The 27,746-nt window shown below is 42.1% G+C and overlaps 2 protein-coding genes across 2 annotated transcripts; both read left to right on the top strand.

The window, feature by feature from the left end:
* Nucleotides 1-2,066: 2,066 nt before the first annotated feature.
* olig2 (oligodendrocyte lineage transcription factor 2) lies at nucleotides 2,067-2,888 on the top strand (the record flags this gene model as incomplete). Its single annotated transcript, XM_080498359.1, has 1 exon — nucleotides 2,067-2,888. One exon carries the CDS (start codon nucleotides 2,067-2,069, stop codon nucleotides 2,886-2,888), a length of 822 nt encoding a protein of 273 aa, XP_080354485.1.
* Nucleotides 2,889-18,968: 16,080 nt separating this feature from the next.
* On the top strand, nucleotides 18,969-19,730 carry olig1 (oligodendrocyte transcription factor 1; the record flags this gene model as incomplete). The annotated part of the gene is made up of 1 exon (XM_080497747.1): nucleotides 18,969-19,730. One exon carries the CDS (start codon nucleotides 18,969-18,971, stop codon nucleotides 19,728-19,730), a length of 762 nt encoding a protein of 253 aa, XP_080353873.1.
* Nucleotides 19,731-27,746: the final 8,016 nt, after the last annotated feature.

The raw sequence follows: 27,746 nt of genomic DNA, 5'->3' as shown, positions 1-27,746 counted from the left end.
CAAGAATTTTAAACGGATTACTTTAAGTTAAAATGACATATTGTTATATTGTGTTGTGTCTTCAACTTCCTAAAATAGTGGGCACATCAGCTTGACAGTGAAACTGCTGAATATACATAATTAATAAAAGGTAAACAAATAAATAAATAAATAAATAAATAGATAAATTTAATTTTTTTTAAAATAAACATTGTCTGCCAATTAGTTACACATATTTTTCCAATCTCATTGTCTTTGTTAGATCACCATGAGGCTTTAATTTGGGGCATTTTATTTAAGATACGACACAATTTGTCCCTCAATGTTATTTGTCCCTCAATGTTATTTGTCCCTCAATGGGGAAATCTGCATTGTTGCAACAGCAACAATGACAGCAAGAAAATGCAGCAACACAACAATAATATTGATACATATAAATATATATGAATATTGAGTTTAGTTGCGATTTTTTTTAAATACAATTTTGAATGAAGAAAATTAAGTACTCTAAATGTCAGTTTATAAATGTCTTCATAGCGGACTTATGAATTCAAACAAACAAAGCATTGTTTCAATAAGATTGAGTGCAGTTATTTCAAATGAATTTCAATTGTGTAGCGTGTTTGTTATAAATCAAAATAACGCAAAAAAGCATTACATTGCTTGAATGTATTCATAAATATATATATTATTAAACCTCATGTGTTTCGGACCGGTTTGCATTTCATCCCATTAGCCTTCCTAATTGCAGGGAGGATATTTGTAACTCCTATGAAAACAGATACACTTGTAAAGGCAATTAGCGTTTATTGCGTCCGACTGCACAACAGGCAACTTGTCATATTTGCGCACAATGCCGCTGTCAGTTTGCGTTACGTCTGGGGACAAATCACCGGTTCTGGCCCTTCTGTCAGCCGCAGGCCTGCAGCAGCACCACCAGCAGGCCACAGTAGATCGCTCTCTGCAGACTAATTGAAAAATGACGGATCATAACCGTTAAAGACAATTTTGCACACTTCATTAATTAACGTTAAAGATGCACTTCAACGGCAGCTGCGGGGCCGACAGCCGTGGGAGGGGGAAACAAACGGAAAACGCCGTATTAACTCAAACCCAGCAACATATTGCGCTGTTTATTAGGCTTCCACTGGGTATTACTGTTCATTTGACGAGATTTCACGCCTGGATGATTAGCACAAAAAAGAACAGAAAAATCATTTTGAAAAAAAAAGCGGAAAATAATTTGATGATGCTAAATTAAAAAAAAAATTAAAAAAAGGTTGGATCCGATCTATCCGTACAAATTTCTTTAAATTACATTATTATTTGCACTACAATTTTAATCACATGCGCGCAGATGTTTTGTGGGTTAAAAAAAAATCCTTGAATATTAATCACAAAAAGCTTTTATTACCAGATTTCTGGGGAAAATTTGACAGATTACGCGTCAAATTGTGGCTGGTGAGAGATTTCAGCAAAAATCCATCCACACGCACGCATTTTGGTCAGAAATGGCCTTAAAGTCTGAGGGAGTGTGTCTGATTTCACTTAATAACGATGCCTTACGTTGACCCCCCCCTCCTCCCCCCTCCCTCTCCTCCCCGGCTCCACGGAGCTGATTGGTCGCGGGGAGGCAGAGGAGACAGACACCGCTTTGTCCCGGTGACCCGGCCTCTCTCTGCTCTCCTGCGCCTATAAAAGCCAGCGGCCGCACGCAGGCGTGCCAAAAGGGCTGTCAGATGCGATCCGGAGTAACAAGTGGATTTGAGGTTTAGGTTTTCTCACCTTCGCGCTTGGAACCCTTTCCGGTAGGTGTTTTATAGCTTGACTTTTGATCATTTGTGCCGGCTGATATTGGTTTATCAAGCAGCTCTTGTGCGTAAACTTAATAAAAGAAAGAAACGGCTTGTTGATAACTTTTTGTACTGTCACAGTCCAAACACTTGAAAGACGTGCACGTTTATCTTCTTTAATTATCCTCTGATGCAGGATTAAATTAGACAACAGGCTGACTGTGCCATGAGGACAGCTCGATCAAGTTTTAACCGCGTTCTCTCTCTTTTGCGCACAGTTGCATCACCAGAAACATGGACTCAGACACCAGCCGCGTCTCGAGCCGACCGTCCTCTCCAGAGGTGGACGACATCTTCTTGTCGACCATGAAGAAGTCTGTGCACGGCTTCTCCGGCGCCGTCTCCTCCACGCAGAGCGACTCTCCCTCCGACAACCCGCTGCTGCGCGGCCTCTCCGTCTCGGACGAGGAAGCGCTGGCTCTCCGTCTGGCCTCCAAGAAGGACCGCAAGCTGCTGTCGGAGAACGAGCTGCAGACGATCCGCCTCAAGATCAACAGCCGCGAGCGCAAGAGGATGCACGACCTGAACGTGGCCATGGACGGGCTGCGGGAGGTCATGCCCTACGCGCACGGGCCGTCCGTGCGCAAACTCTCCAAGATCGCCACCCTCCTGCTGGCGAGAAACTACATCCTGATGCTGAGCAACTCCCTGGAGGAGATGAAGCGGCTGGTCAGTGAGATCTACGGCAGCAGCGGGCACCACGGCGGCTTCCACCCGTCAGCCTGTGGGACTATGACGCACGCGGGCCCTGTGCCGGGACACCCGGCCGCGTCCCACGCGTCACACCCGGCGGTGCATCACCCGCTACTCCCACCGGCCGCAGTCTCCACCGCCTCGCTCTCCGCGCCCGGCATCTCGGCAGTCACCTCCGTCAGAGCCCACCACGGACTCCTGAAAGCGCCCTCGGCCGGCGCGGGGCCGCTGGGCAGCAGCTTCCAGCACTGGGGCGTCGGCACCGGGATGCCCTGTCCGTGCAGCATGTGCCAAGTCCCGCCGCCGCACGTGTCCAGCATGAGCTCCGTGACCATGCCCAGGCTGCCCAGCGACTCCAAGTGACCCAAAGGAACTTTTCTTACAGACTTTGTGCCCTTCTTGGCGATACGCTTTTATTTATCTCCGTCGCGTCGACGGAGCCATAAAAGACCACAGATTCTCCTTACTGGGACTTTTTGGGGTTTCTGCTACTAACTTAGTGCTTTATGGTAATTAACCTCTATTGTTACAAGTGTTTCTTTACAGAGCTCCTCAAGCACAACTCCATCCTAAAATATGTGACGGCCCAGGCATCCGTGTGTCTTTGTACAATTATTTAAATATATTCTTAGTTGTTTTGTTGTTTTTTTCTCTCCAGAATTTGGGCCAAACTTGAATCAAACTACAACTAGAGTGTAAATATGTAGATGGAATATTCAGTTTAAATAGTGAAGATATATATTAGGTATCTTGTGGGGAAACTCTTCCCCACGTCTCACATTTTGCACCTGCGGTTTTCTTTTCTGTCCTTCTTCAACGCTTCTCTCCTTCTTTTCCTCTCCAGTAGGTTGTCATTCACTGTCCGACGCACACAATGACCACTTCTTTATTTTTGTAATAAAAAATAAAAACAAAAAGAGAAATGATATTTATTTACTTATTTTGGACTGGAATTTCAGATGAATTTCTGCCTATGTTGGGGTTTGAAATGTGAAATAAAGACGGATAATTGAAAAGAACAAGTGTCTTTGGTGATGGTTTTTGCTTATAGAGGAAACATTATACGCAGAATGGGTAATGGACGTTGACTTTTTTTTTAAAGTTGGGGACTCATTTACGTACTATACAGTATTTAAACAATTACCAGGATTCTTTTTAAAAACAACTTTGTTATATTGACTAAATATAAATTCAACAATTTTAGCAGGTTACATTAATAATTAAACAGTTTTCAAAATATGGGAAATGTTTTGTTGAGAGATATTTGAAAGCTATATTTGTACTTTTAGTATTGTTTCATAAATTAGTTTAAATAAACAGTACTATATGTGACTGGAAAAATTGGGATGATTTATAACTTAAACGTTTTAACAGCTGTATGTGTAATTGAGTGTTATTGTCCTGCAATAACACTCAATTATAAAAAAAAAAATGTTTTAGGCAAATCAATGAGGCATAATTAGATGTGTTTATGGAATCCTGAGAAGTGTAAATCAAAAGTGCTGCCATGACTTGGCCCAGTTCACACCAATTTCAATAAACACAGCTTGTATTAAGCTTGTATTCTAAGGCAATCATTAATCTAGATGGAAAGAGACAAGAAGAAAGGTGGAAGTGACCAAATACAGTCTGTTGCAAAGGAAAGAATGAAATGAAATGGAGAATTAAAGAGTGTATTTCACCTTTTTAGCTTTACATTGAATAGAGAGTACTCTCATCGGCCTGATTTTGACTCTTTAATGAAACATTTGTCAACTGGAATCAGGTCATTCACTGATACTGGAGGATTTTCACAATTACAACCTCAGTGACAAGATTATGCCCGCTAAGAAAAACACATATTGGGAATCATCATCTTTCCGAACAGCAGTTCGTTGAAAATCTCTGTTGACAGAAAGAAACCAGTGACGAGCAAAGACCAGCACACTTTTGGAAAACGAAGCAGCTGCATAGCAGATTGTGCATGCTGCTGCAATATTTTACAAAGGCTTTTGAAGCTGGAGCGATATGAACTAAATCCCTGAATATTCATGCATTCATTTGTTTATTCATCTCATTACTGGAATTGAATTATTCAAAGTCCTTCAGTGTGTTTGTAGGACGCATGAGAGAGAAGCAGAGGTCACCTGGTGCAATGCAACAAAACTAGTTTGTTTTTTTTATATTTTGCAAGTAAACTGTAAAAAAAACATTTCTTATGAGGAAACATGTGAAAACAAGAATTGCAAGTTTTGTTAACAGGACCATTTCTTTACCCTTCAGTCTAATGACTGAACAATAAATAAACTTGATAAGCAGATCCTCATTTAAAAAGCAACAATTTCTTCAGTTGGTTGTCTCAGCAGCTCATTGGTCAATTCATAAGCTTAATGCGGCTGGAATTACTTTTCTGTGCTCATTTCCCAACCAGAGCCATCAAGGCATCAATTTTTGTGGAAAATCAAGTTAACATGGATCACACCAGGGGTGTCAGTGACATTTTAGTTCAGGGGTCACAAACAGCTCAGTTTCATCTTGACTGGGTAAAATAGAGCCATAATAACTTTTAGGTTTAAAACTTGAGGCTTTTCTTTGCTGTGGCAAAATGTCTATATTGTATTTTTAAACAATTAGTACTGAAAGTGCCTACATTTTGAAGATAAAGAAAATTCGATTGAAACCTGGTGCAAAATACAGTAAAATGTCCAAAAAACGTCTCCTAAATCTGGTGCATTCAGGGTGTTTTTAACCCTCACCCTGGCAGCGTGGCTTGGAGGCTAATGCGAGTTGCTGTGTCGTGTCCACGTCCCTAAAGATGATGGCGTCTTAATCAAAATCATTGTTGGGTTTTTTTATTGTTACAATTTACTGAGCTTGTTGTCTGGATTGGAGCCCCTTCTGGCCCACGGGCCACAGGTTTGACACTCCTGGATTACATCAGGGTTTCAAAATAGTTACATCATTTTTTCCCTCCCTGTTCTCAATTGCCTGAGTTCAAATCACTTACAATCTCAGACGTGTAAGTTAAACAGAATATCAACAAATTGAGGTGGTAAAAGCAAGCAAATCAGACTCAGAGGTTTCTTTAGCCTTAAAAGGAGAAAAGTGCAGCGCAGCATGAGAGCAATATGAGGACGACTGAGTTTCAGAGGTAATCTGCATGTTCAATATGCAGCTGAACAGTTTTGTTTTTCAAACCAGGTCACACGTCACTTCCCTAATCTTTAAACTATTAGGAGAATTAAAGTTAAACGCTATATACCCAAGTGTGACTGTTTTTTTAAGTCATCTTATGTGAATCTTCAACACATAGTGTGTGAATGTTGGAGCCGATATCCGCTGATTATGGACCAATGCAGGCCACACCAAGTCAGATGTGTTAAAGAAAACAAGCAGCTCCAATCTGGCCAAAATCTCAAAGAAAACATTATTATATATATTTTTTTTAAACAAATGTCTTAAGAGTAGCATAACACAACGCTGAGACCTGAGCTGAGAAATCTGTGATGCTACCACGTAAACTAGCTACCTCGCTGATATTTGTCTATATTTCATGTGTACTTTGCACCACAGCAGCGAAAGACTTTACAGTTGAAATGGAAAGGTAATTATGGCTCTGTTTTGCCTGGGATTCATATGTTTCCCTGAACTGAAATGAGTTGGACACCCCTGCCCCTCTGTGGTCAGCCCTATCAAGGACTCGTGTGAAAAGCTGGTTAAATGTGTTGATTGTAAGGTAGTTCAGGACTGTAAACATGATTCTGCTCCACTGAGTCCTCTTGTCCTGATTGTACCTCTAAACTGGAACACCTTCTGAGACATGGAACCTTTTGAAGAATTCCAGGAGAAACTGTTCCAGAAAAGTTTCTGGAATCTTTGTAAAACAAGTTCAATCCTGAGTTTTCTCTTTCTTTTTCTGAGCTCTCCATCTAAACATGATGCTAAAGAGAAGCTGACGTCTCCTAACATCTCTTCAGATCTGTCACAACTCTCTGGCCAATAGCAGCAGGGCCTCATCTCTCCACGAAATCATTAGAATAAACAGCTTGCCACCAACGGTGGATGAGGAGCCGAGTTATGTACGTGTGCTGCGAGACTAAGGTGGATCCTGTGACACTTTAAATATTCATAACTTTGGATAGAAGGGGTGCCATCAGTCTTACACTGTTGTAACTGGATTTAAACCCTCCTGAAAACAGTGCACAGATGTACACCCTTTCAGCTCGGCGCATCATGTTGTGTTAGCTGAAGGGATTAAACGCTGGTGGATGCATCAAAGTGGCGGGATAACAGAAAGAGAAACAGTCTATGATGCAGAGAAAGCGAGGAATTAAAAGAGAGAGAAGATAAACAAACAGAGAAGCTGTCAGAGACAAAGACAGGATTTAACTGTTACAAGGGAATCGCCGGAGCTCCGGAGTGAGTATGAGACCTGGGAGGTCACTGGTTCCCATGGGGCTGATGTTGATTCCAGCAGCTTCATCTGCTCACATTCAAACACTGATGGAGTCCAGCGTGCAAAGCCTGGACCTCCTGTATGGAATCACCATCGCAATGCTAAACATGGAGATATCTGGCGTTTTGCTCAGACGAGGACAGTCTGTTTTTACCAGCCTTACACACGCACACACACACACACACACCATAAAGTCCAATTTTATTTTGAGCGGGGCAGGCTGAGAGCTGTAATAAGCTTTAAATTTAAAGTTTAAACTTTTTCTTTGTTTTGACTCAGAGTGTTTGTGATGAAAACGTCTATGTTTAAACAAAACCAAACAATACTATAAACTGTTTTTACAATCTCAACATAAAGCCAATTTTCTTGAAATGCTTTGGTCCAAAATACAGTTAAATGTCCAAAAAAAACCTCTCCTGGAACTGTTGCATTCTGGGTTTTTTTTTTACAAACTCACCCTGACAGCATGGCTTGGAGACGAATGCTAGTTTGTTAACTTTTATGGCAGCATCACCAACATTTCAGCTCAGGTCTCAGGGTTGTGTTGTCGCCACAAATCTTAACAAGTTTGTTAAAGAATCTATGTTTTCCTTGACATTTTACTTCCATTTCCTTGGTGGTTTGGTCGATTGGAGCCTCTTGCTGGCCAATTTTGGCTCACAGGCCTTATGTTTGACACCCCTGCTGTGTTAAATCCTCATTTACTACCAAAGAGTAGGCTTGAGAATCTGATAACACTATTGATGAATCTAAATGTGCTTGTGATTTGATCAAGACTTTGTGAAAGCTCTGGTAACCACTGGGAGTCATCATGGAGCATGGAGGGCAGGATTCCAGAAGATGATCCCCGATTTACACCCCAGCGTCGTGTTTTCCAGACTTGTTTGATTCAAATAATCTAGAGATGTGTTTGTACACTACAGGAGATTCTATATGGAGATATTTGGCACCATGGCCTTGTCACTGAACAGCAGTATTTCTGGAAGGAGGTCGGGGCCCCATAGGAACTATGTGAATTGATGTGTTGGTCTATAAGTGTTTCCTGTAGTTCTGATGGAGTTTTTCTCTACATACTGTATGGCGGCCTTGTAGTGAACCCATTTTGGTCAATCAATGCAGAGAAATGGGTGAAGTTCATTTGAAACCAGAGAGACTGCTTATGTGTCAATCAGCACCTATCGTGACCAGGTTGGAACATCAAGTCTTTCGTAGGTAGGGTCTGATAGGGACTGACCTCTTTAATCAGAAGACCCAAACCCTCCTTCATCACAGGCCCAACAACTTAGAATCACAAGTCAATCCAATATGCTTCTAGTTGTTGAGAGGGAAATGGGAAACAGAAAGACCAACAAGTCCAGAACTGAACTGAGCATATCCTTACTGTGAAGTGGGAATACTAACAATTATTACTATGTGGCCCCAGATAAACTGTAGGATTTCTGGAAACAAATTAATAATAAAAACTGAAAGCACTTGGAATGTCCCAAAACTGATGTGAAGTTATAAAAACATATGATAGACAGAGGGATGCATGCTAAATTCCAAAAATGACGATTAGTCTATGGCGTGTTCGTGTTTCTATTCCAAGTCGCGCATACCAGACGTATAAATCACAAGTGTCGGAACTCCGGGGCGTTCATAAACCCATCGCAACTCAAAGCTTAATACTTAAAACCCCTGAGTGGTGCTTGTGTCCACGTTTGTGTGTATGTGTGCCCGATAATCTAGAGGAGCAGCAGATGAACTCTTCGATTGGGTGGATCAATGCATTTACCAAAAGCCCAACATGGACAAAGACAGAAGGGAGTGAGCGAAGCAGTAAAAGGAAAATGAAAGAAACAAAGCAAGAGAGCAGAAGATCCATTGAGTGTGTTTCTTGTGGCTGAAGAATCGTCGCCAGTGTCTTTGAAAGGAGGGATAATCCTGTCAAGTAAGCAGACCTTTGGATATTCATGGCTGGCCGAGCGGCTCGGCGGACTGGAGGAGGACACAGTCAGGATGGGATTAAACATCAAAGTGAATGTGAGGAGCGCAGGACATGAATCAGCCGTGGCAGTAACAGAGTCTCAGAGGGAGGTGATGGGCTGCTCTGGTGGCTGGACGACACATTGACTGACTCCGACATGAGGGCCTCCTGCATGGCTTTCAGCAGAGAGATGCTGCGGCGCCGTGCGAGCACCTGCCACAACCCCACACACACACACACACACACACACACACACACACACACACACACACACACACACACACACACACACACACACACACACACACACACACACACACACACACACACACACACACACACACACACGCAATAAGTTTAGAGACAAATTAGCTCCCATTAACTGCTGTGTAGCAGCTGAGAGGAGGACTGGAGGTGAGCAAATGACCTGATCACACGACACACACACACACACACACACACACACACACACACACACACACACACACACACACACACACACACACACACACACACACACACACACACACACACACACACACACACACACACACACAACACACACACGTTTCATTCTTCACTTTCTCTTACCAAGTTACATGAAAGTGGAATCTTAAATCCCTTCATAAAACCAAGAAGCAGCATCAGAGGCAGACGTCTGCAGCCTTTACAACATTTAACCACAATCAGTCCACAGACATTTCTGTTTTATCCTTGAGGTAAAAGTGTTTGGTTAAAGTATGGTGTCTCTCAGTAAGATCAAAGTTGTCAATACTCATATTACATACAATCAAAATACAAAGGTTTCACGTTTACACAGCAACATTTTGATATGTTTACACGCAGAAACACTGAAAATGATGAATCAAAAACACTGTGGAGGAAACTTTGTTCTGCTTATCTCTACTGAGCATGTGCAGACAAAGTGACAACAACCATGGTTCGTATGAAAGTTGTATGTTCCGTCTGACTCTGTCTGCATGTCAGAGTAATCTCAAAAAGTTGTGTTTTCACTGATCTGAGCACCACCATGCTGTACACACCCCCGCTAAATGATATGAAAGTTTTCTGTTTTCACTTGAAAACCTTGTTGTATAAATGGGGCCTGTTATTAAAAACACAATGTAATGAAAATAATATCTTATTCTTATTCTTACCAGATGCAATTATAAACCATTTGGGATCAATGTCTTGTTTCTGCATTTCTATTGTATTTTAACTGTCCATTTACTTTGGTTTGGACCAAAAAAAAACAAAGTTGTTTCAAGTGTATGAATTCAACACTGAGCCCTCCTGGGTAGAATAGTATTTTTGCCCTGTAAACAAACAAACAAACAAACCGTTAGCTTCCTTTCAATTGTAAAGTTTGCAGATTCCCAGGTTTTTCCTGCAGTCTCGCCACTATGAGATGTTTCAATAACTTCAACTCCAATTTGTCAAGTTGTTGAAGCCTGCTATCATGTTGCGCTGCAACATATGTCGGCTCCCCGAGTTGTTGCTTCCCTGGGGTCCAGCGTTTCATAAATCAAATTAGCAGTGCGGTCGGGAGGGCTGTCATCTGATTTCCAAGAAGTGGCTGTACCCGACAGGAGGGAGAATATTATGGATAAGTGACCATGAAGTATAGAAAAAAGATGAAACTGAATTGTACCACGATGCGAGTTTTGGACAAGTGAAAACAGACGACTTTGGTTAGATGGAGACTGAATGGACAGTCAGTCTCCCCCCCCCCCCCCAGGTCCTGCTCAGGATGTTAATGTGACTCTTTAAGGAGCAGGAGCACAGTAGGAGGTGGACGGCCTGAGGAGGAGGAGGAGCAGCAGGAGGCTGTAAGGCGTTGGGGGCATACTGGTGTGTTTTAACAGGGAGGGGGTGAACCGGGTGTGTGTTTGTGTGTGTGACGCCGGGTGCAGGCTGACAGATGTGTCCATCAATGCTTGAAAGAATCATCTTACATCCAGCGCATCCATCTGCCAGCCGAGCACGGAAACGCTGAGTCAAAGCAGAGCAATGTGTCAAATAGTTTTCCAGAAATGAACCCAAAACGTTTAGATCATGCAAATTTTTTTATTTGTGTTTTTTAGCATTGAGCACAATTTACACTTCTTATCAGCTGTGTAATGCAACCATGGCTTAAATGACCTCTTATATAAATATGCACGAGGAGTTTATCAATACACAAATGTCAAGTACTGTCAAAACACAACATGAACACAACAGAAAAGTGAAACATGCAAAGGATTTCCTGTATCATACAACCTTGTTAGCTTTAATCAGCACATCTGAACCAAGCAGTTTCTCTTTCTTCTCTTTAGGCAAGTCATTTTTTGAAAGCAGAGCTTTGACATGTTTCAACTGGATTTTCCTGTGTTCATCAGAAACGTCCTCCACTGGTGGTGTTGGACAATATGTTCTTTATTCAGATGGTTGCATGTTCGAAAACCAACTAGCTTGAAGAGAGGAAAGAGAAAATACTTGTATAAAAAATAAAATAAAAGCATAATGAACTTAATGAATTGAACTAAGATTTCGATCTTAACAACTCAAACCAAAACTGGACACAGAACTGGCAGCGGCACTTCAATGGCAGAAGAACAAAAGAAATAAAACTACAGATGTAACAATCCTGATTGCTGAGAGTCGTGTGACTTTATTTTCTGGGGAAAAAAGACTAAAGAGCAAAAAAACTGGACAATACAATCTATACACAAAATAATATGTATTATTATTATTATTATTATTATTATTATTATTATTATTATTATTATTATTATTATTATTATTATTATTGTTTTATTACTAATATTATTATTCGCATCATCATCATTAATAATAATTAAATAATAATAATAATAATAATAATAATAATAATAATAATAATAATAATAATAATAATAAAAAGAAGATGAAGAAGAAGGACACATTACATCTTCACATTATAAAATCAACAAACTAAAATTACTCTGTAAACAGGAACAAAAATATAATCTAACAATGATTTTGGTAAAATTGTCTGACACGTTTTGCGACCATCAATTTTTGGAACACAGTATAATTCCCTTGAGGTGCTGAGTCATGGATGGATGGATGGATGGATGGATGGATGGATGGATGGATGGATGGATGGATCTATTTTGAAATGTTTCGAATCCATACAATTAAAACACTCCTATTTTCAAAATCTATAGAAATACTAAATGCATTAATTGTTTTCAGGCATGGCAGCATTGGAAACCACGACACATGAACCAACAGTCAACAAAACTGAATTATAGAATTATAGATGAGGACAGTTCAAGAAAGAGAAAATCTCTCTTTACATTGAATATTTTTTGTTAGTGTATAGATACTATTCATGTTTTTTTTTTTTTATCTTTGAGTGATTTTGATATTGTAACTCTGGCTTTTGTTCCAGGCTCATTGATCAGATACCAGTTTCCTCTGGGCAAGTTACGATTTAACGCTGTCACCTGTCCAGTCCTTCTTCACTTTCTTTGTCTCTATAGATTATGGAGCAACAGACAAGGACATTTAAAATGCAAAACAGCCTTTCTTTAACCCCAGCAGGTCCTTTGGCTCTTCCTGTTGGGTGTTTCAGGTAGTCAGCTGGTGGACGCGACTCCTGCACCGTGTCCTGCTTCTGTCTCATGATGTCGAGGCTGGTTGAGCGTGAAGCAGGCTCACATCAGTTTAACTAAGAGGAACGCTGTGGATTGTACCTTTTTTGTCAACATGAGCACGTAAAGAACTGGATAACCTACACACACACGCACACACACACACGCACACACACACTCACACACACACACACACACACACACACACACACACACACCTCCAACCCCCCTTCACTGATTGCACTGCTTCGCATGTGAAAGTTTAATTTGTGTTCCAAGTATCCTCATCCATCATACAGCTATTGGCTTTCACTTTAACAGTGACTTTGGTCTCGCTGGCCGCCCTCGGTATAGAAGGAAATAACCCTGAAAACCCACCCTTGGCCTTGTACCACTAATAAAACCTGGGAGGAAACGTCTGAATCGAGCCCTCAATGCCCTCAACAACATTCAGACTTTAACTGGGCTGCCCCTGCCTTCAATCAATTGGTGAGGAGAAGAAGAAGCTCTGTGTTTGACTTTTCGGGAGGATTCCTGTGGAAGTTGAGTCACTGTGAATCCATCAATGTCACGGTTAAATGGGATCGGAGGCTTCAAGGATACTTTGTGGGGGACGGGTTAACCAACACTCTCCTATTAGCAGACAGCCTGCAAACCCCTCGTGGTATTGTTTCACGAGGAACATCTGCCACGACAACAGAAAATCACAAGGTGAGGCTATTTTAGAGGCATTCTAACGAAATGTAAAAGCGCTTGTCGTGAAATCCTGAAACATGCTGGATATCGATGTTCATTCGGAATGACAACACATCTAAATGCGACAGGAAATCGAGCCGTCTGGCACATAAAAAGCGAGACGTCAAATAGCACAAAGTGTCCGTGGTGCAGTTAACAACATGAAATATGAATGTGACAAATGCCCATCTGTATTTAAACAACCGTGACCAACTGAGCGTGTGCAGCTATTGAAAGTGCAGCATTTAGGCTCTCTTTCACAAAGGGCCCAAGGGCTAAAACCTTACACCCCTCCCTCCGTCATTATCCTTGCCACACTATGATCAGCACCAAATGCCGACTATCCCAGGCCGGCGCTCACAAAGCATGCTGGGAAGCACAAAAGCAGACCTTCGGCCGATTGGTTCCACCTTATTAACAGCTTGTAATCTTCTCATGTCTTTGGCCAGGCCTCACAGAGCAGGAGTTAGAGCCAATGGAGGAGTATGTGCTCCGTCACTGCTTTGATGCAGACGAGCCGTTTCCCTCTGAAAAGTCCTGCTCTGTTGTACTTTCCATTGTTGCTGCTGCACCTGTTTGTCCACAGGGACACATGGAGAAAATCAGTCACTGGCAACTGTTAATTTCTCATTGAACTCTCTTTCCTCATTGTAAACAGAAAACACTTTGGCATGGAAAAGCTGATAGCAGGTGCACCACCTTTTGTAACGCTTTGACGATGACGCTCATTCAGAACGTCAGAAACAGGTTGTCAGTCAATGTCTGAAAAGATTAGCACACTATTCCTGGAGCAAGGCACGCTTATTTATTCTTGGGATTCAAATTTTACTTTTGTAACATGAAGTCTACAGACCTTTACCAGGTTTGCTACGGACAGACCACCAAGTTGGATCGTTATTACCCTGACTGTCAAAATAAAACTACCAAGTCCAGGAGAATATGGACTAGTTACTACATCAACTAGTTAGTATGGTTGTGGTGTGCATGTGCAGCATTTTAGAAAAGTTGCATGTCCACCATTTCCACGAAGACAGAGTGAGAGCATTTTCAAAAAGTTGCACTTTCAGTGGCTCAGATGACCTTAAAGGTACCAGGATGTCGACATCGCTGCACTGCATTCATACTAATTTTCGTGCACTCGTGGAAACATCAACACTGGGAGCCTGAGCATCAGAACTGCACTGATAGAAGACGGTCTCATTGCTTGGTGCCCATCATGTGGCTGGCCAGGAGCCGCTCATCACACAACACGTCTATAGGTTCTGGAGCTCCGAGACGCATTGGGTGTCGTGTGACGCTTTGAGGAATGTCCTGCTGGGGAACTTTGAGTCCTGCTTTTCAATGTCCCTTGGACTGAATACACACTGTGTTTAGGGCACAAACATTTGTGGACTAAAAAAATATTCCCTGATGGCAGTGGCCTGTTTCAGCAGGACAGCTCACACTGCTGGAAAGAAAAACCGATTCAGCAGTGGAGGAAGAAAACAGGCTTTAGGTGTTTACTTAGAATAGAATAGAATAGAATAGAACTGAATAGAATAGAATAGAATAGAATAGAATAGAATATCTGCATGGTCCATGTAACAAGTACACCAATATTGAAAAGTGTCATCTCATCTATGAAGCATGATAATTCACTGTAAATCATTTCTAAAAATCCACAAAAGCTCTGAACAAAAGTAGGAAAATACAAGCAGACAGCCACCACTTGATACATTCAGTCATTATGTCATTGCACTGATGCCTTATGAAACATTTTGCACATCAAAATGTTTTTTCAGTGTTCAGTGTGGCAGCTGCTGTTGTGTAGAACGTGTTCTTGGACCTGACTGTACTTGTGCTTCAGGCTCTGAATCGTCTGACTGACGGCAGTGGTTCAAATAGAGCTTGATGATGATGTGAGGCAGCGGAACAGTGTAGTCCTTGGAGTGTTGGAGACGACAGCCAGCGACCTTCTGGGCCGTTTTGACTGTGAGCTGCTGAACCACACACACATGCACTACATCGCTGTGCTCTTGTACAGCCTGATGGAAGGACACCACTCGGCCTCCAAATTCCTCCAATGTAAATCTAATCCAGAATCTTTGAGATGTGCTGCAGAAACTGAACATCTGCCTAACTTTAAATGTAGGTCTAACTTCCAAGCATATCTTAACCTTTTAATTTTATGCACAAGGATGGAAACTGTCCGTAATGTGAGACAGAGAGATTGTCTTCACTACAGGACTGAATATAAGCATGTCCACACAGACACATAAATAGCTTTGTAATTGTGCCAAATTTGGAAATTGGAAAGACTCCTTGAGACACTAATGATATGAGAAGATCTCCCACCGAGGCAACAACCCCCCCCCCCCCCCCCCCCACACACACACACACACACACACACAAAGAGCCCTATCAGACACCTGATGGAAATTTACATCATTAAGTCAAGATTGTGCAGCAACCAGCCAATAGACTGCGTTTCTAATTATTCCCATTAGTGTTCGATTATTCAGCCAATTGAAGATGTTTTTGTCAGAGATGATGCTCAAGAAAGGAAACTCTGTGGGGGGTCCAAACGGAGTCCCATCAGTGCAGATGATCATCATTAATAGTGTAACAACAAAGGGGCTTTGAGTTTTTTAATTTAATTTCAGTGCAACAAATCATCACTTTGTTTTGTGTCGGCGTTCTCTGCAAAATCAAGGGAATATTTCGTATTATTGGGTTTACTTTTCTTAAGTGTGAGAAAAGCAAACCAATTGCTTTTGCCAGGAGTGAATGTGGGTGATCAGAGTTGTAGAGATCCGATTATCCAAACCTTTGATTTAATTCAGTTATTGAAATGACGTAAAACCAACAAGAAGTAACAATGAATTTAGATTTTATGTTGTGTAGAATTTGCAATTTGGCAAAAACGACTCTTTAAATAAAATTCATCATGACGTAGGAGAAACGACTGCGGTTTATCAAAAATAAAACAAGCAAGACGTTATTCTCAGTAGCATCGCTCATGGTGTATTTTTCATCCTGTACTGGAGGACAAACTGAGCCAGGAGTTTGGCCGAGGTGTCTTCCTGTCTGTCAGCCGCAGGAAACGGCTGCACACAGACGAGGCATTTAGCTCCCAGGTGCAGACCCCCCATTGGACGGCCTTGCCCAGATGGATAATACTCCCTCCACCATAAAGACACTAGTCTTCCCCTGCCCTGAAGCCACCGGTGCTCCTGCCCTGGCCCAGCCTCATCAAAAGGAGCCTGGAAGCTGGGAGGCGGATATGCTGGGCTGCAGCCCCAAATCAAGCCCACTTTTCATCCCCTTGTAAGTGGTGGGGAAAACGTGGGGGAGGTGCGCCATTCTGGTAGACACCAGCTTCTTTATTTCTCCTTTTTTTCTGACTTCTGTATGTGTTGCTCCTTGCAGGTGTCCTTCTTCTCAACCCCCCCCCCCCCCCCCCCCCCCCCATTGACACAGAAGCGACCCCGAAATACAGTCAAAACCATCGTGGCTCGCTTTCTTTCATTATTCAGTGTATTACATCCCATTGTTGGCAGGGTACTAGAAATCAAATGGAGCTCTCTCTCTCTCTCTCTCTCTCACACACACACACACACACACACACACACACACACACACACACACACACACACACACACACACACACACACACACACACACACACACACACACACGCACACACCCTGGCTGCCTGCACTCTGTTCTCCTGCAGGTGCGAGGGCCATCCGCCTGGCCCTTTTCATGCAGCCCTCTCTTTCCTGTCCGTCTGCAGCCGTCCATTCAGCTTCAATCACAGCACCAGCCGGACGCCACCGGACCACTGGTGGGGAAGGGAAGCGCCTACACACACATCTTTCACTGCTTGAGCGACAAGAGAGGAGCGGCTGGGAAGAAAGAAAGCGTCTTCCTCCTCGGAGTCTCCTTCTGCTTTCATCGTAAACAACTTGCTTTCTGTTTGTGACGCTGCTGTCCCTCTCCTCTTCCCCCTGCCTTCCTTTTCTCCCCCTCAGATGGGGTTTTACAAGGAGCTGAGTGGGGAGGGGAGGGCAAACGGAGGACGGCCGGGCTCGCTGTGCGACCGAGTGATGCCGAGGTCTTTTTGTGGCTTATGAATGGCACATTTGAGGTTTCCAGCCTTGCTCGGTGCCCCAAGCCAGCTTCACCTGGGGTTGGAGTCAATTGGCCTGTTGTCTGCCGGTCTGGACCGGTGCCCGGCCCTCTGCCAACCAATTTGGTTAGCGTAGTCGCTCAGGGCTCAGCAACAATAACCCCCACCTCCAAATTGTCAATTAACTTCCCACACACAATGAGGCAGCCATTCACTGTTTGCCAAAACTGTTCTCTGACACAATTAATACCAATGCTAATGGTGCTAATACCTGCTTTCCATCACTTCACAAAGTCTTGATGACTTTAATGGCCTTCAAGCTGTTAAATGGCTTTGGTGGTGCATTCAATTCACCTCACAATGTTGTTTTTGTTCAAAGAAATCCAACCAAAAAGACCTAGAGAAAATGCATGTGTGCTGTCAGAAACAGATTATATTAATCCCCCGAGTTGCATCAAAAGCTAATAATGGTATCAAACATGGTTCATCAGTTTTCTACTATGTTTGGCTTTCATTGATTCATTCAGTTGAATTTATGAATACATTTACTTTACTGTGCATGCATCAAGGTAAAAAAAAAAAAAAAAAAGAAATATGGGCTGGCGTGTGGAAATCTTTTTCTTCAGGGATAATTTAACTAAAACAAAACATGTTAGTGAATATAAATACAAGGCTCTTACAAATGCAGAGCAAAAGCAGTAATTGTGCCATACTTTTGTTAAAATGTTTGTTTATGAACAGCAGAACTGAGTTCAATGTACTTTAATTTAGATTTCAGCCTTAACGTTGTGTAATCATCATTGCTGCTAAAGTTAGATAATTATAATCTCTATTATTTGTTTTACTGTCTTATCTAATATTCTCTGCAAATAAGGAATTATCACTTTGTATTCTTGAAAATGTCTAATATAACATCTGTTTTTAATATTCTTGATGTTTTTTGTTTTCATAAATATTATAGCTGCAACTTCATTGACTCACAGCAATCAACAAATACTTTCTAATGTTTTTACTTCAATTCACTTGATTAATCTGATTCTATTAATTATACTAATAAAAGTAATTTGGGTGTTTGGTGAGCATGTTTATTATGGGGTTAAAACTAAACGATCATCCTCTGGTATTGTGTGGATTCACACATCAGCACATCCTTGTGTTTCTCCTGGAAGCGTCGAGAATCACAAAGTCAGACGTGCAAAAGTGTGTGATTCATGGTGTGTGTGGGGAGGAGTTGAGCTGAAGTGGGGGTATGTGAGGGGAGCGTTTAGCTCAATTCTCCACCATGTGAGCTGTCATTCTTGCCTCAGGCAGCCGTGGTAATGAGATAAAACCGAGCGGCCACTTTAGGAACCTCTCATTTCCTCACTGCTTATGAAGCCTCAAACCTCCGAAGCCGGACGTGAATTTGTTCTTGTTGAGTTGGAGGTCAGCTGGAGGTCGTCTGCGAGCAGAGTGGAGATCAGCCAGGCGGAAGGAATGAAGATTTCATTTTTCACTTTGAGGATTTTTTCTTAAGTGTGTTTTGGCTTCAGGTGCAACACGGTGGTTTGGTGAAGCAGCTGGCCGTCCTCAGGAGACTATGAATGTGCTGTCAAACGCCTCCATCAGGGCCCAGGAGCAGACCCGGCCACTTTGCGGCCCTGCGTCTGTCCAGGACTTGTCCCGCTGCCCTCCGGGGTTCAACCTGAACTCCCGCCTGAATCCTGCAGCTATGCTCAGCCTCCAGAGTGCTCAGAGATCAGCTAAAGCTCAGAGGGAGCTGAGTCCCGAGGAGCAGCAGGAGCTCAGGAGGAAGATCAACAGCAGGGAGCGGAAGCGGATGCAGGACCTGAACATTGCCATGGACGCCCTGAGGGAGGTCATGGTGCCATACGCCTCTTCGCCTGCACCCGGTGCGTCTCAGGCTCACCAACCCGGGGCTCCTCCGGGCCGCCGTCTCTCCAAGATCTCCACCCTGGTCCTGGCCAGGAACTACATCCTGCTGCTGGGCTCGTCGCTGCAGGAGATGCGGCGGCTGCTGGGGGAGGTGAGCATGGGGATGGGGGTGAACGCGGGGCCGGTTCCCAGGCTGCTGCTCGCCGGAGGCTGGCCTCTCCTCCTCACCCAGGAGTCCCTCCTCTCCTCAGCAGTGTCCTCCTCCTCTGCCTCTTCCTCCTCTGCCTCCTCCTCATCCTCGGCAGTAGGTAAATGCCCCCTGCTGTCTCCCAGTCCCATGGATGCCTCCATGGCCCCGGTGCAGTGGAGCTCGGCGGGGGCCCCGGCAGGGCCCCTGTGCCCCTGCGGCGTCTGCAGACTGCCCAGATTCCCCCACTCCACCCCAGCGCCCAGATTCCCAAAGTGACACTTTATCATCAGAGTGAAGGACTCAACGACTGCTGCATGTTTTATATCAAAAGTTATTTTTCTAACATTTTAACGTTTATACTATTTTACTACAATACTCACTCTTATCCTTTGAATTTACTTTGCCTTTTGAAGTTTGACCAAACCTTTTGATTGCTCGCTGCGGGAATTTTATTAAACATCTCATGTCCTGAACTAGTTTATTGATTCTAGTCGGATCCAATTTGACTGAAGACTGAACGTAAATCCTCTGTTTTGTGCTTCACTGTCGTGACTGCTGGTCGGAAGAAATGGCTGAATAAAGGAAAATCCAGTGAAAACACTGCTGCTTAAGGGTGAACATTTTCTGAGCAAGACTCAGAAAATCATTTGAGATCATTTTATGATCAATTTAAGACGTGTGGTGTTTAATAACCTTAAAACTGCCAACCACCGTTAAATATTGTTTTACAAAAGTCTCATCTTTATGTTCAAATTTGTGCAGGTTTGTTGGCGTGTGGTGGAGACAAAGTAAAGACGTCAAGAGGTCTCAGAGCTGAAACTGAATAGAGATGTAACAAAAAACAATTAATGAGGTAACATGACAACTTTAACAATTTGTGTTTCCTATCAGATGATGTGCAAATTTGTATTTAAAAATAATAATAAAAAAAAAAGCAAAATGGTATAAAATGTATAAAATTGATATGATGAGCAGTTTAGGTGGCCTGAATGTTCCTTCATTACCTCATTGCAAGTACTGAGAATAGAATAGAATAGAATAATATGTATGATCATTATACAATGTGCAAGGAGATTAAAAAGCTGATCCTCTCACAGTGCAAATAAAAATAAACAATCGAGGAACATGGCAACAGGTTGATGGTTGTTTTAACAGCTAACTTGAAATGAGATAAGCTTCTTTATGCCAATGAAAATAAAACTCCCATCTTTGTCTCCCATCAATTTCTCCCTAAAAACCAATACCAATACCTTTCCAAGCTGTTTGCAGCACTTGTGTTTTTTGTCAAGTTTTCTACATTTGCAACTCTAAACTTGCTGTTTAGGATTGTGCAAACCTTCACTGCTGTTTACTGGTGGATTCTCTAAATGTTAAATCATCTCCATCTTCAATGTGACGGTTTGGAAAGTCGGTTCTGTCCTGATAGCGGAGAGCTCAGAAAAACTAAACTGCCACAATCTGCTCTCTTTTCAGGTTGTTGTTTTTTTGTTATTCAGCTTTAGTTTAATCCACAGGTCTGCAACCTGTGGCTCTGCAGCTCCTCTGCAGCGGCTCCAGGAAACTTTCACAAAATATCATGGAAATAAACATGTTCTTTTCTTTCTTAGGGAAAAATACAAGAAAAAAAGGAAAAATAGACGAAATGATAGATGAAAAAAGTCAAACTAAAAGGACAATGCTATAGGAAACACACAGCTGACGAGCTAAATGGCTAAAATAGCCAAAACTGGCAACAAAAGCAAAGCATTTAATAAAATATATCTAAATGGAAACTGAGCCACTTCATTAATATAACCTTGTTTTTTGTCATTAGCATTTTTTGCAGCTCCAGACAAACATTATTTGGAGGAAAATTGTGAAAACGTCTCGACTGGTCATAAAGGTTGTGGAGTCCTGGTTTAACCTCATTATAACACAAAACACCCTCCATGACTACACTCAATGAATGAGTGAATAGTTTGAATGAATGGTTTATTCCTAGTCATAGATATAACCAGCAACAAATAATGTTCACTTTAATGACCAACAGAAGGAATAGGCGGAAGCCAGTGAATTTATGCCTGTATTATACAATAAGTTCCACAGAAGTACAACTTGCAAACAAAAACCCCAAAACAACAAATCCAACAACTACAAAGGCCTTGTTGGTTCCTCTCCTGGTTTGCAGTCAAATTCACATTTGTTGATTGAAACCTTCCTGGCGGTGTCGTGTCCAGTGATCGATCTCAGCTTCGATGGACACAGAATCGTCCCTCCATCATCCCACACAGGTTTCATCATACTAATGGATTGGAGCCACTTCTGCTGGATCTTCGCCACCTTGATTTCTTTGTTTTGGATATATATATTCAGACGCTGAGCTGAAAAGCATCATCCTCCCTCCGGCCCACCCTAAAACAGTGAAACGGACCCCCACCCCCCCCACCACCACCACCAATTCACTGCTCCAACAAGCAAAAGATCAAAACGCACCCGTGTAATTACTGCTCCACAGAAAGAAGGCCTTTTGATTATTCGCCCCCTCTTGCTCCTCCATACTCAAATTCTTGATGTTTCTCTGTGTGGAGGAGCTGGGACGGGGTGATTTGGTGCTACTCATTACACTCACTCCACAATATGTTCAAACGCCCAGAAAATGTGTCCGTCTGAATGGGGTTCACTCCTGCAAACTCTCCAGCCCTCTGGAAGAAAGCAGGCAGCCTCATTCTGAGGGAGAACAAGAGGCGCTGCGCGGGAACAACTTCTCAGCCCCAACCGGCCCTTACCACCGCCTGCATGAATAATAATAATGAGAATAATCATAATCATAATGCTGATAAAATACTCAAAATAATTGCCACCCGCAAGTAAGAGGATTATGGAGGGGAGATATGTGAATGGTGGCGAGTGAAAGGAGGGAATCTGTTAGCATCAGGGGGGACAAAGGAGGAGCTGGATGCCATTAAGTGAGATTAAGCTAAATAAGGCTTGATTTTCTTACAAGGAAAAATGAGAAGAGGGTGAGAGTGAAGGAGGAGAGGAAGGGGAGGGAGGGAGAGTCTGATTCAAAGATCAAAGTACGATGGCCAAACTTCACGTCTTTCATTTACATATAGCTGCTTTATGTCTATGGGGGGATTAGCTACCTTGCTATTTTCTCTGGGTTGCTCTCATTCTGCTACCTCTGCCCACCACCCATCTCCTCCTGCCCTTCTTCTACCCCCCTGAGTCGGGCTCCTTCATTTCTCCCCCCGCTCCTTCTCTGCTTTCTCTCTGTTTCTCCAAGAGGCTCTCACTTTCTTGTGTTTGGTGGTCTCATTGTTGCAGCGACACGGGGGCCGGCTCAGGCTTTGTGTTAGCACTTTAACTCATCTCCATTTCATCACTGTTGTTCAATGAGGCGAGGAGGACTCGTAAGACAATGTGCTCACACACACACACACACACACACACACACACACACACACACACACACACACACACACACACACACACACACACACACACACACACACACACACACACACACACACACACACACACACACACACACACCGTTCAATGACTTATTACTATGAGATTCTTCCAGTTAAACTTTTATAGGGATGCCCCATTATATCGATTTTTCCTCTTTGAGTATCGATCGATACCAATACTTTCCTGATCCAATACAAACATGTCAGATTTGCCACATTGCACGTTTATTTAGAGTATACTATAGTAGCAACCAAGTTGTCTAAAGCTAAAAGCCTCATTGGGAGAAGCTTTGCTGAGCTAAAATTATTTTCACATATTGTATTATTGATGAATGCTGTAAGAACCTATTTCAACTTTATTCAGTTGCAAAAACAACAACAACACCAACAACAATAACAACAACAACAACAAGCTGTGTGGCTGCTTCTAATGTGTCAACTGGATAAAGAAATGTCCCCTCTAGCAACGAATCATCATCATCACCATCATCATCATCATTACATCATCATCATCACCATCATTACATCATCCTCACCATCATTACATCATCATCCTCATCATCATCCTCACCATCATTACATCATCATCCTCATCATCATCCTCATCATCATCATCATCATCATCCTCATCCTCATCATCATCATCATCACCACCATTATTATCATCATCATCGACTTATCAACGTTATATAATAATTTCCAATGAATTAGTATCCGTACATCTATATTATGGATGAGAGAGTACAACCACTATCTGTATCTGTTCAACCATTTAAATGATCTGTATCTGTATCCGTACTCAGAGTGGGCGGGGCCTAAATCGGAAGTTGGCGTGGCTCAATTGAAACTGGGTGGGGCTTAAATCGGTACATTATTTCAAGTCTGAAATTGATATGGATTGATCAGAAGTTGCTTTATTTATTGTTTTTTTGAAAACTATTTACATAACAGCCTCAGAATTGAGATTCAATGTTTTATATATATAAAAAACTATATACTATATACAGTATATAAAGCTTAATTATTTAATAACGTTTATAATATATCTATTTTTATGAACAGCCATATTCAATAAACATATTAATATAAGCTACTATGTGTGTTCAGCGATATGTGTGTATGTACGTAAGTGGTCTGTAAGACTTTATTTTTTAATGATGTGTGTGAACCTGGTGATTCATGTAAACATCCAGAGGTGGCAAACGGAAATATGTCAGCTTTGTTCATTGTCTTCTTCTCAAAAGCACAAGTTTAGTGCGAGTAAAGTTTTCTAACTGACGTTGCATCACCAGCCAAAGTAAGAGCAAGCAGATGGTAAAAAAAATAAGCGAACAGAGTGGAGGCAGTGACCGACGCGACACGAGCCGTTTTCAGCTCCGTCTTGTCAAATGCACCACGTATGTTACGAAACAAGTTCACCAAGTAACTTTAAATATCATACAAACTGAAATAGAGGCGAGCTGAAGAAAACCTAAGTAGTACTGAAAAGTGCAACTGTGTGTTGCCTGCCTGCAGAGGTGTGTCTGGAGGGGCGGGCTCTGTGTGTGACCGGCCAATCACAGAGAGTGGAGACAGTCTGTTACCAAATGAGGATTTTCCTTCAGCACGAGCACAGATATTGATGAGTTTTACTCATTATTACTACTTAGTTCCTTACCTATTATGCTCGTACTCATAAAAAATGTTTTATCCGTACCAGATACTCGTCTGAAACGAGTATCCAGCTCATCCTTAATCTATATCTCACTGTAGTGGTACGTCTCCTACAGGGTTGAGTAGTAATGGATTACATGTAATGGCGTTAGGTAATTACTCGTTACAGGTTTATTGAATAAAAACTGAGATTACTGAGCGGGATTACAATAAAAAAAAATCAGATGGAATAAACTAGAACTGCAGCTGTCACAGGTGCCGTCCACTGGCATTGCGACACTTCCTGACGCTTTCAGGCTGGCCGGCACTGACACGTTGCCATGGATACTGCAGCCAGCTGCTCTCATCACTATGTTTTAAAGTGGGAGGAGTCTCTTAACCTCTCTGTACAAAGCTAATGACGCCTCCCAGTAGTGAAAGTGTTGTGAACGTCCAGGAAGTCGACGTCTCACCTGCAGAAACATCTGGTAGGATAAAACCTGCTCACTTTACTGAAACACACCTGGACTCTGTCAACTAGTTTTATTAGTTCATAACCTGCCAGTAACCTGCCAATACCAGTACTGGTGCTGATGGTAGGAAGACATTCTCAACACGTTTAGAGGATCTCATGTTTTAGGGATTAATTGGGGCGACATGTGACATAACTTTTTTTTTTTTAATAATTTTTTTTTTGCTTGTTGACTGAGTAGCAGGTTTTTAGTTATTATCAATCAGTGATTCATGCTGCCAGATAAGCCTTTCATCAAACATTCATATTTAGTCTGGAAAAAAAACAGAGAGAGAGAGAGAGAGAGAGAGAGAGAGAGAGAGAGAGAGAGAGAGAGAGAGAGAGAGAGAGAGAGTTTTGGAAAAGATGGGCACACCTGATTGGTTACTGAGTTTTGATAGTTCAAAACTTATTAAGTGTAATTAGTGTATAAGACGTGTCAACACACTGAGCAGACGACATTCTATTCTTTCTATGTCTTTATTTTTTATGTTTGCTGGTGAAGTAATCCAAAAGTAACTAAAAGTACTCTGGTACGTTACTTTTTTACTTTAGTACTTAGAGTAAGTTACTGATAAAAAATTTTGACAAGTAACTTGTAATTGTAAGGGATTACAGTTTTCAAGGAACCTTCCCAACCCTGCCTGTGTCTAACTGTAGTGGTGTTCAGTCATTACTCGCCTGTTAAAGTTGCCCATCATTGAGCGAAATGAAGCAAAATGAAGCAAAATGTCTATAAAAATTTAGGTTTTATTGTTGGAAAATCTTGCAAGTGTCCATGTCGAGGGGGAAAGTGTCTTTTGACTTGAAGGATCTTCCCGTTTGGTTTAAGTTGACGGATGTTGCCACTTTGTTTTTGCACAGCAACCTGTGTCTCTAAGCAGAAAGCACACATTGTGCTGCACTGTCCGCTCTCCTGCAGCCTCTCATGTCAGAGTGCTGTTTGCCTCTGGCCTTTGTCGCACTGTTTCATAGCACTTAAACAGTCAACGTGGGGAGTCCTTGGCTTAGGAAGTCTTGAGCCATAAATTTCATCTCCACAATGAGACGAGCACAGGGGCTGGTCAGGACCCCCATTTACTTTCTAACCCAGCTTTTATTCATTCCCTCCCTAAATAACATCAGGCCCTCCTGTGCTGTCCCACCCTGAAACTGGCGATCCCCCCCCGTCACCTCTTCTTTCTCAGACCGGGCCGATACAACGGGGTTACTGCCGAGCCTCGCCGGCCTGCTCATTAAGCATCGTGTTCTCTCCCACCCATTCCAGCCCTCCGTCCTATTCACGCCACGGCCCTCATTACAACTTTACAGGCCACCATCAACCGCCACCTCATTACCGTGGCGGCGAGCTGAGATAGTGTGTGGTCACCCAGAGGGGACGTATTGTCTTTAAACATGAAACTTAAATATGTGGAAGGAATATATTCATGTAAAGTGATGGATGAATGAACTGAACCGATACCTGAGCAGCAATACAGGGAGCTCCATTTCTTATTCTCTACCGTCACTGTATATTCTCTAGAGTTTAAATTGAGATCAATATATAGTCAATATGTAAGAATATAATATACAATATGTAATAATACATTGACAGCCTCTGTTGGTCTGAGAAGCTTTCCTTAGAACCAGGTAACCCCAACTTTACAAACATAGAGGGTGCTGCTTCCACACTCCTCAAACCACTCCTCAGACCCGTGAATACTTTTTGTAATAAATGTTAAAGCACTTTAAACTTTCCTGCATCTCCTCTACATTCAAGCTGGGGAGATTAGGAAGGCCTAAACATCCACTCTGCTTCTGTCGTCCTGGATTTAATGCATCATTTGGACTCCAGACTACAAGTAAACAGTATTATGATGTTACCTAAGGGATCGCTACCTCCTCCTTCAAGCATGTAAACACAAGATGCTCAACTTTCAATACACTGTAATGTCAGCATTTACTTTAATAAAGCTTTCAGACATAAAATAATAACATATAATAAATCAGATTACACATTTTACTCTGACATGTGGTCCTGATTTTATTTGTAATTTTTTTTAGGTTTTTCTAAACTACATAATGACTCTAGAGGTTTTTATTATACTGTGGTCACAGTCTCCTTTAACATATTTAATATTGATGAAAAGGTTGCAGTAGTTGTGATGTGTTGCTTGCAGGTTGTATTTGAATACATGGACTTCAGGCTCAGTGATGATGATGATGATGATGATGATGATGATGATGATGATGATGATCTGCGTAGACGTAAATAAGCCAGTGGCTTCAGCCTATTCTTCTTCCTGAATTGTGACCAGAAACAAACCTTTCATTCATTAACAATCCTCAGGTAAACTCAGGTGATTCCAGGCTGAACAGTCGGCTCAGGTGTGTTTTTATAAGAATCACAAAATGGTTTACACATGGAAAAGTACATAGAAGAGGAATCTATAGCTTTAAGACAAAACAATGAGACGAATGCGTGTTGATGAGCTGCTGCAGGCCGTTTCTTTCACCGTCTCTCAGCAGACTTTATTTAACCGCTGGATCAACACACATTTTGGTGTTTGTGTACATTTGATCAGGTTTTAATAGAAAAATCTGTGAATCTCAGCAATAAAAATGCTTGTGGTTTAGTTGTGGTGACTGTATTCTTACCAATCATTAGGATATATTAGATGTTTGAAAATGCTGAAATCCTACATAATCCTAAAA

The sequence above is a fragment of the Blennius ocellaris genome (assembly GCF_963422515.1).
Source record: "Blennius ocellaris genome assembly, chromosome: 6".
Taxonomy (NCBI): Eukaryota; Metazoa; Chordata; class Actinopteri; order Blenniiformes; family Blenniidae; genus Blennius; species Blennius ocellaris.
This window is presented reverse-complemented; position numbering and strand designations above follow the sequence as displayed.